Below are 12,727 nucleotides of genomic sequence, written 5' to 3' on the forward strand. Positions count from 1 at the left end.
ATTAAATAAACCCTCCACAGCAAGGCTCTACTGGAGCCTCCTTTCCTTCCTCTGCATAGCCTTCTTTCTGTTTCATTGGGAAACATGCTGTAGGGGAAGAGACCCCAGGCTGCTCCAGAGAGATCTTTGGCTACCTACCGGGTCAGCGGTTATACCATGAAGAAAGTGAGAAAGGGGTTATATTGTATTCTTAGGGCTGCTGCAATGAAGTAGCACAAATCCGGTGGCTATAAGAACAGAAATGTATTGTGCCACAGTTCTGGAGGCTAGGAATCTGAGATCAGGGTGTCAGCCGTGTTGATTCCTTCTGAGACTCTGAGGGAGAATCTGCTCCATGCCTCTCTCCTAACTTCTGGTGAATCCAGGTGTTCCTTGGCTTGCAGCTGCATCTTCACATGGCCATTGTCGGTTTCTCTCTATCTCTTTGTGTCTGTTCTCCTCTTTTCTTAGGACACCAGTATGATTGGATTACAATCACCTTACTCTGGTATGACCTCATGCTAATTTATAACATCTTCAACGACCCTATTTCCAAACAAGGTCACGTTCACAGGCACTGTAGGTTAGGACATATCTTTTTGGTAGACACTATTCAATCCATAACTGAAGTCATCATTTTTTATCACATTCTGTGAGCCAAGTCCTGTGCTGAGCAAATCTCCTATATCCTCGTGTGCCCTGAAGTCCATCCAAAGCCTGCTAAACATTTCCAGCAGTGGGAAGAGTCTGAGCATGGGCAGAAGCTAAGAATTCCCAAGGAGAACACTGAGTAAAGCAGACAGGCTAGTTCAGAAATTTAGAAGTCTTGGCTTCTACTCTTCTGAAACATTAAGGAGTTTCACTTCAGCTGTCTGGTCTCAGTCTCCTCAACAGGAAAACGAGGATAGGTTAAACTAAGTGGCCTCTAAGGACTGTTCAGCTGTGACTTTTGCCCTAGTGGCACAATGGTTAAGTCCTTGACTGCTAACAGAAAGGTCAGCAGTTCAAAACCACCAGCCACTCCACTGGAGAAGAGATCTGGTTGACCACTCCCTTAAAGATTGCAGCATAGGAAACCCTATGAGGCAATTCTACCGTGTCACGTGGAACTGCTATGAATTAGAATCGACTAGACGGCACACAACAACAACAACAGCTGGATACAAAAGGAGGAAGCTGCCTTTGCTCTTTCAGCAAGGGAGGCAGATTTGCCAATGTTCAACTGCAACATAAGCTCATTGTACCAGCACCGAGAGTGCTAACTGAGCTATTCAGGATTCTTTAGCTATCCAGAAGCACACTTAAGGAGCTCAGTGAAGGTGAAGCACTGGCTCTCAACCCTACTTAGGCTGCAGAAGAGGTATGAACTGACCCCTTGGAATAGCAGCAAGGTTCCCAGTGGTATCACCTTCAGGAGCAACAAGTGTATAACACATACACTTTCTGGCAATGAAATAATCTGCTCTCCATAGACCTGGAGGCTGGTTTTACCCCATTTCAAATTGTTCTCACACATTTTGATAGATGCCTTTGAGATATGCAGAGTCCACTTTCTTTGTAGCAAATGGCACATGGAATCTTCTCAAAATCAAAATTTGTGCTTTTAGTTCAATTAAGTATCGATTACCTACTCTCTGTCAAGGGGACGTTGTTGGTTCAGTGGTAGAATTCTCACCTTCCATGCCAGAGACCTGGGTTCAATTCCCAGTCAATGTACCTCACGTGTAGCCACCAGACATCTGTCAGTGGAAGCTTGCGTATTGCTATGATGCTGACCAGGTTTCAGCAGTGCTTCCAGACTAAACTGGACTAGGAAGAAAAAGCATTTTGTTCCATTGTGCATGGGGTTGCCATGAGCCAGGGGCCAACTTGACAGCAGTTAACAACAGCAACAACTCTGTCAAATATCCCTGGCAAATGGAGGTGGCCCCTGCCCGGAAGTGCTCACAGCCTAGTAGGGGGTTAGGAGACCGTCCATTCTGCGTCATTTTTGAGTTTATGGAATCCAAGGCTTGCTTGAAGCATAGTGTGTTGACAAGAATGAACATTCTAGTTCTATGGCTCTGAGTCTTTGCACTGCTTGGTTGAGTTATCTTGACCAACATCTTGATGGTGAGTGATTGTGGCTACGTGCAATGCTCATACTGAAAGCTATGCCTCCATGGGGTGGAATAAAAAATCCGTTGCCATCAAGTCGATTCGGCCCCTTCCTTCTATCTCCACTGCCCCCATCCTGGCCCAGACAACCATTATTCCCTTCCTGGATTTCCCCAACAGCCACCTGCATTCACTCATACCACCCTACACTCCCTTTTCCACACATCCATGATCTCTATAAAACACAAATTGATTGCATTAGGATCTCAAGTCTGCTTTCTTCACTAGCAAAACCCATCCCCTGATATACAAGAGGCTGCTTCATAGTCTTGCTCACCTTTGCCTCCTCATTTTCTTATTCCTCTCTACCCTCTATAGGGTTTTCAGCCATATTGATCCCTTTTCTAAACTTTGGCCCAATCCCTGTCTCTCCTTATGGTATCTGTCCTCCCATCCCCAGGTGGCATCTTCCCTGGATGTTCACAAGTTGAAACTCCTCCTTCATCCCCAGCTCTACCATCACCTCCCTGGAGAGCCCTCCATCAACCCTTCCTAAAATAGACCCCTATTGGCCTGTGCATTTCTTTTAGAATGCTTATCACACACCATAAATTACAATAACCTGCTCTGCAACCAATCACAGGGATGGCACATGACTGCTTGTGCATGGAGTTGCCGTAAGTCAGGGGCCAACTTGACAGTAGCTAACAACAACAACAATCACAATTAAATAAACAAGTGGCCGTGTCTCCTCCACCAAGCAAAGAACTCTCATAAGGGTAGGGACATTGTCACTCTCGTCCATCACTATAGGACTGACTCCAGCACAGGAGACAATCATCAAACGTTGAGGGAATGAATGACTCAGTCTAGTGGTGTCCATACTGTGTTCAGTGTCACCCAAGAGTTTGGTAAAGGTACCACAGGGAATGCGCTTCCACCATATTGTCGTCTTTCTGGAACACTAAGCGGTAGATGTCCTTGGCAGAGTGGTGACTCTGGTTGGGGATGCTTGGGGGTGGAGGTGCAAACAGGACCCCAGCAGTCATACTGAGCCCCAATCCTAGGTCTGGGCACATGGCCTAATCCCAGATCTCACTGACAGGGCACGCAGAAAGGGGAGGGCACATACTTCAGAGGTTCTTAGCCAAATGTGGTACTCCTGAGGCCATTTGGAAATGTGTGCATGCAGTTTTGGTTATCATGGTGACTGCGAGCACTCCCAGCATCAGGAGGCCAGGAGTGAGAAACATTTGCATAGGACATTCTCAGAAAATATATAATTGTCCCACTCAAATGCCAGCGATGTCTCCATTTGAAGAGTGCTCGGCTGCCAAGGAAGACTCAGGGTGGGGCCCAGGGCACGTCAATCAAGGGAGTCATGGAGGACAAAGGGAGATCAAGCTAGGCAAGGACTTCCAGACTCCCTCAAGCAAACATTAGCAGAAGATTTGGGGCCCGAGCCCTGAGCCTGAGTTCTGACCCTGCTGCTCACAAGCTGGGCAGCCTCGGGCAAGTTGTGCAACCTCTCTGGGCCTCAGTTTTCTCACAAAGGGAATATGGTAGCCAACACCTACCTGATTTGTTATTCTGAAGATTAAGTCGTGAACGGTGCAGTGGTGGCTCAGTGATAGAATTCTCACCTTCCATACTTTTTATACGGGGATACCCAGGTTCAGTTCCCAGCCAAACACCTCATGCGCAGCCACCATCTTCTGTCAGTGGAGACTTGTGTGATGCTATGATACTGGACAGATTCCAGTGAAGCTTCTAGGCTAAGATGGTGATCTGCTTCCAAAAATCAGCCAATGAAAACCCTATGGATCACAACGGTCCGATCCTCAACCCGTCATGGGGATGGCACAGGATAAGGCAATGTTTCCTTCTGTTGTGCGCAGGGTGGCTATGAGTGGGGAGCTGACGTGACAGCAGCTAACAACAACATTGTGAACATACCTGACATTTAATATAGTCAGTAAATGTCAGTTGCCTTGCAAATCAAATGTGTCCATATGATGTTCCATTTGTGATGGAGCAGGGCTTGATTCGGAGGGCATTTGGGGAGCAGAGAGAATAATGAGCCTCTCATGGGGGTGGGCCAGGTCAGAGCAATGGTTTTGACACATGGAGGCATTAAGGGCTGTCTAACTCCAGCGCCCCCTGTCCGTGCCATCACTCAAACAGGCAGACCTGGCTCTCATCACAAGAGAACTCCCGGCCAAGTGGCTGTTCTTCAAAGCCTGGCATATGGGAAGGGATGCTGGTGGGATGACCCTCTGGGGTGATTAATTCTGGGTCTTGGCTCTGACATTGCAGGCGGCATCCCATTCATCCTGACTGGGGAGTTATTCCAGCAGTGGCAGTGGCCGGCTGCCTTCGTCATTGCGGGCACGGTCAACTGGCTCTCCAACTTTGCTGTTGGGCTCCTCTTCCCATTCATTCAGGTAGGACTGACCAGGGGCCTCCTTTCCAAGGGATCCCCTTTGACCCTACAGCCTTCTGCAGGGTGATTCATAAAGCAGAGGTTGACGTTCTCTAACAGGGAACACACGCTGTTTTCCTAACGGAGGAAACACTATCCTTTGCCCAAAACCCTTTATCCTCTTTCTCCCTCCTGTGCCATCCTAGAGCTGCCCCTAAATGCTATGGACTGCCTTGGAGGAATGGGCTGCCCATCACTGAGGGTATGCAAGGAGACCTAAGTTAGACCCTCAAGCCTGCAACCTACTTGTCATTTCTGCAATGTGTCAGTCACTCTGTTATGACAAGCAGTGGTGGTTCCGTGGTAGAATTCTTGCCTTCCCTGTGGAAAACCTGGGTTGGGTTCTCAGCCAACTCACCTCCTGTACACTTGTCACCTGTCTCTCCATGGAGGCTTGCATGTTGCTATGATGCTGAACAGGCTTTGGTAGAGCTTCCAGACTAAGATGGACTAGGAAGAAAGGCCTGGTGATCTACTTCTGAAACTCAGCCAGTGAGAACCCCATGGAGCACAGTGGTCCAATCCACAGCCGATCCTGGGGATGGTGCAGGACTGGGCAGTGTTTCACTTTGTCATGCATGGGCTTGCCCCGAGTCGGGGCTGACTCAACGGCATCTAACAGGACACTGCATTAGACAAATCCCGTGAAATAATCCTAACCCACACTGCAAACATGCCATGCATTCAGCATCCTCATTGTCATCATCGTGACCACAGCAGATGGGGGAATGGTCCCCAGGCTTACAGTGATGGACAGGAAGATGCCAACAGACTCAGGAAACAGATAAAAGTGTGTGTGTGTGTGTGTGTCTGTAGGTAAAGAATCTGTTTGTTCACTCACTCATTCCTTCAACTCATTTATTGAGCCTCTACTGTGTGCCAGGAAGTCCCCAGGTGGTGCAGAAAGCGAACTCGCTTGGCTGCTAACCAAAAATTTGGAGGTTTGAGTCCACCCAGATGTGCCTCAGCAGAAAAGCCTGGCAATTTACTTCCAAAAATTAGCCACTGAAAACCCAATAGAGCACAGTTCTACTCTGACACACCTGGGTCACCATGAGTCAGAATAGACTGCACAGCGACTAGTTGGCTTTGGCTTTTTTTAACTGTACACCACGTACTGTTTCAGACAATGAGGATGGAGTGGGGGACAAAACCCCAGGTTCTCATGGTCACAGAGCTGAAAAACGGAAGCAGTGGAGGCAGAGACACTATTTTGGACAGGTGGTCAGGGAAGGCTTCACAACAGAGGTGGTACTTAAGCAGAGACTTGAAGGAAGGAAGGGAGCAGCCCGGGCACAGATTAGTCAAGTCCAGAGAAACAGCAAGTGCGAGGGCTCTGAGGCAGCTCCATGCTTGGCCTGTGTAAGGAACAGCAAGGAGGCTGGTGTGGCTGGTCAGAGTGAAAAGGAGGATGGGAGAAGCAGGAAATGAGATCCGAGAGTTGGCTGGGGTCAAGAACACAAAAGACGAGGACTTTGCATTGTTCTACAAAGAATAAGGGGGCCAGCAGCATTCACAGAAGAAAAGTCAAGCCTCCATGCTCTAGTGCCCACCAAGCTCCCAGCTGCCTGTGACACCAGGTGCGACACCTGATGAAGGTGAGAATCTATCATCTGTATCTAAGACAGAAACTGTTATTGTTGTTGTTACGTGCTGTCAAGTCAATTCTGGCTGATAGCTACCCTATGTACAACAGAACGAAAACATTGTCCAGTCCTGCACCATTCTCACAGTTGTTGCTATGTTTGAGCCCATTGTTGCAGCCCCTGTATCAACCCATCTCATTGAGGGTCTTCCTCTTTTTCACTGACCCTCTACTTTACCAAACATGATGTCCTTCTCCAGGGACTGGTCCCAACTAATAACATGTCCAAAGCATGTGAGATGAAGTCCTCCCATCCTCGCTTCTAAGTAGGATTCTGTCTGTACTTCTTCCAAGACAGATTTGATCATTCTTCTGGCAGTCCATGGTATATTCAATATTCTTCACTAACGCCATCATTCAAAGGCAACAATTCTTCTTCAGTCTTCCTTATTCATTATCCAGCTTTCGCATGCATACGAGGGGATTAAAAAGACCATGACTTGGGTCGGGTACACCTTAGTCCTCAAAGTGACATCTTTGCTTTTTAACACCTTAAAGGGGTCTTTTGCAGCAGATTTATCCAAGGCAATATGTCACCATTTGATTTCTTGACTGCTGCTTGCAGGAGAGCTAATCATGGATTCAAGTAAAATGAAATCCTTGACAGCTTCAATATTTTCATTGTTGATCATGATGTTGCTTATTGGTTCAGTTGTGAGGATTTTTGTTTTCTTTATGTTGAGGTGCAATCCATACTGAAGGCTGTGGTCTTCGATCTTCATCAGTAAGTGTTTCAAGTCCTCTTCACTTTCAGCAAGCAAGGTTGTGTCATCTGCATATCACAGGTTGTCAAACAGCCTTTCTCCAATCTTGATGCCCTGTTCTTCATATAGTCCAGTTTCTTGGATTACTTGCTCACCATACAGGTTGAATAAGCATGGTAAAGGATACAACCCTGACGGACACCTTTCCTGATTTTAAACCACACAATATCCTCTTGTTCTGTTCAAATGACTGCCTCTTAGTCCGTGTGCAAGTTCTTCATGAGCACAATTAAGTGTTCTGGAATTCCCATTCTTCCCAACGTTATCCATAATTTGTTGTGATCCACACAGTTGAATGCCTTTGCATAGTCAGTAAAACACAAGTAAACGTCTTTCTGGTATTCTCTGCTTTCAGCCAGGGTTATCTGACATCAACAATAATACCCTTGTTCCACATCCTCTTCTGAGTTTGGCTTGAATTTCTGGCAGTTCCCTGTCAATGTACTGCTGCAACTGTTTTTTGAATGATCTTCAGCAAAATTTTATTTGCGTGTGATATTAATGATATTGTTTGATAATTTTTGAATTCGGTTGCATCACCTTTCTTTGTAATGGGCGCAAATATAGGTCTCTTCCAGGTGGCTGGCCAGGTAGCTGTCTTCCAAATTTCTTGGCGTAGACAAGTGAGTGCTTTCAGTTCTGCATCCACTTGTTGAAACATCTCGGCTGGTACTCCATCAATTCCTGGAGGCTTCTCTTTCACCAATGCTCTCAGTGCAGCTTGGACGTCTTCCTTCAGTACCGTCGGTTCTTGATCATATGCCACCCTCTGAAATGGCTGAACGTTGGCCAATTCTTTTTGGTACAGTGACTATGTATTCTTTCTATCTTCTTTTGACACCTCCTGTGTCATTCAATATTTTGCCCATAGAATCTTTCACTATTGCAACTCGAGGCTTGAGCTTTTTCTTCAGTTCTTTCAACTTGAGAAATACAGAATGTGTTCTTCCCTTTTGGTTCGCTGACTCCAGCCCTTTGCACATTCTCAAGGTGACATCTTTGCTTTTAACACTTTAGAAGAGGTCTTCTACAGTAGATTTCCCCAGTGAAAACATAAAGTGAAATTACCCATGTCCCATCACTCAGAGTTTAACTGCCAACCATGAGATGATATGTTTCCATCCTTTCTTCTCAACATATGCAATTTTTTTTATATTTCTAAAAATTAGAATCACTCTGTGTTCTGCTTTTCTCACCTGGCTATATTATGATGTATGATATATTATGACCATTTCCTTAAAGTGCTATTGAAAGCAAATGCCCCAGAGCATTTTAAAAATAATCCCGTGTAAAAGCAGAGTCCGTGCCTGTGGGGGCGTCCGCCAGGGTCCCTGGGTTTTCAGGGACTGTGCAGGAAACATTGACAATGTGACTGTTGAGAAACCATCATCAGAGCAGGAGTAACCCTGCTGGACACACGTACAGAGACACCGGACAGGTGGCCCCACCTGGGATTTTGTGAAATGTCAACCACCTGACCCAAGCCAGGGAACACAGCCATGGTTAATTTCCTTTCTGGAAAGAAGATTGCCAAGTCAAAGGGCCAGACGCGTGGGACTGCTGGTGGCAATGGTGAATGCGCTAGAAAAAACGCAGGCCTCAGAAGTTCCAGTTCACATCCCCCACACGACACCCACCCAAATGTTCCCAGGACAGCAATGTCTACTCGCTGCAGGCTTTAGATGAGTCATCTCCATTTTACACCCTCTGAAAGTCCTCTCGGCCACAACCAAAGGCCACCAAGTGCAATGGTTCATGCATAGCGATCCTTTACTTATTCCAGATAGTATCAGTGGCAACGGTATTCCAACCATCAAATAGAAACCTACAAGGGCCTTGGAATTAGCGTATAATATCTGGGCAAAACACGACTGTGATGGTTAAGGTTGTGTGTCAACTAGGCTGGGCCATGATTCTCTGAGTTTCCCCTAGAAAACAGAGTAGAACTGCCCCAGAGGGTTTCCGAGGAGCAGCTGCCAACCTTTCAGTTAGCAGCCAAGCTCTTAACCACTTCGCAACCTGGGATCCATTTGTATGCTAAAAACCCCGTTGCCATTGAGTGGATTCTGAGTCATAGTGACCCTATAGGACAGAGTAGAACTGCCCCGTACAGTTTTCAAGAAGGACCTGGTGGATCTGAATTAAAAAAAAAGATTAGAATTAGAGTGTTGGAAATTAATCCAACAAAAATTAAGGCGCCTCCCACTTCAATGAAATTTCTAGGGGCCCAGTGGTGTGGGCATGTGGAAATATTCCTTCTAAAGTAAAGGATAAGTTATTGAATCTGGCCACTCCTTTAACTAAAAAGGAGGCATAATGCCTAGTGGGTGTTGGATTTTGGACGTAACGTACACCTCATTTGGGTGTGCTACTCAGGCCTATTTATCAAGTGACTCAAAAAGTTGCTGGTTTTCAGTGGGGCCCAGAACAAGAGAAAGATCTGCAACAGGTTCAGGCTGCTGTGCAAGCCACCCTGCCACCTGGGCCATATGATACAGCTGATCCAATGGTGCTTGAAGTGTCAATGGCAGATAGAGATGCTGTTTGGAGTCGTTGGCAGGCCCCTATTGGTGAATCACAGCGCAGACCCTTAGGATTTTGGAGCAAAGCCCTGCCATCTTCTGCAGATAACTACTCTCCTTTTGAGAAACAGCTTTTGGCCTGTTATGGGGCCTTAGTGGAGAGTGAATGCTTAACCGTGGGCCACCAAGTCACCATGTGGCCTGAGCTGCCTTCACGACCTGGATGTTGTCTGACATGCACAGCAGCATTCCATCATTAAATGGAAGTGGTATACATGAGATCGAGCCTGAGCAGGACCTGAAGGCAGTAGTAAGTTGCATAAAGAAGTGGCCCAAATGCCTGTGGTCTCCACTTCTGTCACATTAACTTCCATCTCTCAGTCTGCAGCTATGGGCTCATGGGGAGTTCCTTAATGACCAGTCGACTGAAGAAGAGAAAACTCATGCCTGGTTTACAGATGGTTCTGCGTGATATGCAGGCAGCACTCAAAAGTGGACAGCAACAGCACTGCAGTCCCTTTCGGAGACCTCCCTGAAGGACAGTGGTGAAGGGAAATCCTCTCAATGGGTAGAACTTTGAGAAGTGCGCCTGGTTGTTCACTTTGCTTGGAAGGTAAAATGGCCAGATGTGAGATTGTATACCGATTCATGGGGAAGAAGTGTGTGGATAGACCTCTCTGAATAGGCCAAAGAAGTGAAGATATTTGTGTTTCATGTGAATGCTCACCAAAGGGTGACCCCAACAGAGGAGGATTTTAACAATTAACTGGATAGGATGACGCATTCTGTGGAAACCACTCATCCTCTTTCCCCAGCCACTCCCATCATTGCCCAGTGGGCTCATGAACAAAGTGGCCATGGTGACAGGGATGGAGGTTACACATGGGCTTAGCAACATGGGCTTCTGCTCACCAAAGCTGACTTGGCTACAGCCGCTGCTAAGTGCCCAATCTGCCAGCAGAAAAGGCCAGCAATGAGTCCCCAGTATGGCACCATTCCTTTAGGTGATCAGCCAGCAACATGGTGACAGGTTGATTACTTTGGACCATTTTCATCATGAAAAGGGCAATGTTTGATTGTTACTGGAATAGACACTTACATGGGGAACATGGTAAGACAAGTGTATTCCATGAGCATGGGCCCATTTCTGCACTTTATTTGCTGTGAAGGGAGTCCCTTGATGTGAGGTGATGCTGTGCGGGGTACCATGTTCCCCATCATCCTGAAGCAGCTGGCTTAATAGAACAATGGAATGGCCTTCTAAAGACACAATTACAGTGCCAGGCAGTTGGTAATAGCTTGCAGGGTTGGAGCAATATTCTCCAACTGTATATGCTCTAAACCAGTGTCCAATATATGGTGCTGTTTCTCTCATAGCCAGGATTTGTGGGTTCTAGGAATTGAGGGGTGGAAATGGAAGTGGCACCACTCACTGTTACCCCTAGTAACCCACTCACAAAATTTTTGCCTCCTGTCCCCACGATCCTATGCTCTGCAGGGCTAAAAGTCTTAGTTCCAAAGGAAGGAATGCTCCCACCAGGAGACACAACAGAGATTCCATTGAACTATAAGTTAAGAATGCCACCTAGCCCCTTTGGGCTCTTTATGCCTCTGAATCAACAGGCAAAGAAAGGAGTTACTGTATTGGCTGGTACGATTGATCCTGATTACCAAGAAGAAATCGGATTGACATTACATAGTGGAGATTAAGAAGAGTATGTCTGGAATAGTGAGATCCCTTAGGACATCTCTTAATACTACCATGCCCTGTGATTAGAGTCAATAGAAAACTGCAGCAACCCAATTCCAACATGACTACTCATGGCCCAGACCCTTCAGGAATGAAGTTTTCAGTCACTCCACCAGGCAAAGAACCACGACCACCTAAGGTGCTTGCTGAGGGTAAAGACAATATGGAATGGGTGGTGGAAGAAGGTAGTCTAAATACCAGCTGTGACCAAGTGACCCATTGCAGAAATGAGAATTGTGGTTGTTATGCGTATTTCTTTCTTGTATGTGTGCATCAAATATTTTTGTTTTCTTCACTTGTAAACTATAAGATGTAACCAGGGTTAGTGCGTGTTCAGTTGTATCATGTTAGGCACAAGTGTGACTTTATAATTGTCTTTAATTAGAGATTATGTATGGCTTAAGGAAATTTGTACAGGTGCCAAGTTGACAATGGGTGGACTGTCATAGTTAAGATTGTGTGTCAACTTGGCTAGGCCATGATTCTCAGTAGTTTAACAGTTATACAATGATGTAATCACCTCCATGAGCAGATCTTATATTAGTTATTTGTTTGTTTTTCTGTCTGTATATCCATCCATCCATCCATCCATCCATCCATCCATCCATCCATCCATCCATCCATCCATTTACACATGCCTCACTGGTTTTTCTTCTCTAGAGAACCCAGGCTAAGACATTTGGTACCAAGAGTAGTTCTAGAGAAACAAAATTGTGAGAATGAGTTTTCCAGATTGGTTCTCAAGTCTGGTTAGCCTTAAAGATGTTGATGACTCTGCTTCCAGCAGTAAAGAGGGCCCAGCTAATCCATGGCATGAGGTGGCCATTCAAATGCATGAAATATCCTTACCAGTAGCCCAAGTATTGACGAGAGGTGAGGCTCTGGGTGATTGCATGTATGAAACCTTTCTACAGTTTTGTCATCACAAGAAGTGTAAGGAGGCCGGTTGGTTGGTCCTACATTCACTAGACAAAGTGGTGAAAGAAAGATGAGCTCAGGGCCATTCTTTGCAAAGCCTGCAGAAAGAAGCCTCTGACATCACCGCCAATAATTTCTGGTTCAGAGAAAATTGCATGCAAATGTATGCCTGCTGATCCCCTGGAGTTATAAGATTCTGTTTGAGTCCGATAAAAGCTGCAAGGCAGAAAATGATTCTATTTTTAATTTGAAAAATATTGGGTCATATCCCAAAGGCCTATGCAGAGTGAGTGGGGAGCATATGTCTATCATGGGGGCTAAAAGCAAAGCAAAACATGATCCATTTTGCACTTCAAAGAGGTCATAGCCACGAAAACCCTACGGAGCACAGTTCTGCTCTGACACACATGGGGTCGCCATGGGTTGGAGTTAACTCCATGGAAACTGGTTTGGTTTTACTCGGGCTGACCAGTGCAGGGAACTTTGAACCGGGAGAAGTGAGTGGGGGTGGGAAGAGAGGGGTGCACTGCAGGGAGATGGGAGAGCCCCAGGAGATGCCCTGAGGAGACA

General features: G+C 46.2%; 1 protein-coding gene across 1 annotated transcript in view; it reads left to right on the forward strand.

Moving 5' to 3' along the window:
• Positions 1-12,727, forward strand: part of SLC2A9 (solute carrier family 2 member 9) — a 262,289-nt gene that overhangs the window by 229,503 nt on the left and 20,059 nt on the right. The window contains 1 exon segment of the mRNA XM_064286323.1: positions 4,393-4,520. Coding sequence (XP_064142393.1) covers positions 4,393-4,520 — 128 coding nt within the window.

Source organism: Loxodonta africana, chromosome 5, assembly GCF_030014295.1.
Source record: "Loxodonta africana isolate mLoxAfr1 chromosome 5, mLoxAfr1.hap2, whole genome shotgun sequence".
NCBI classification, from domain to species: Eukaryota; Metazoa; Chordata; class Mammalia; order Proboscidea; family Elephantidae; genus Loxodonta; species Loxodonta africana.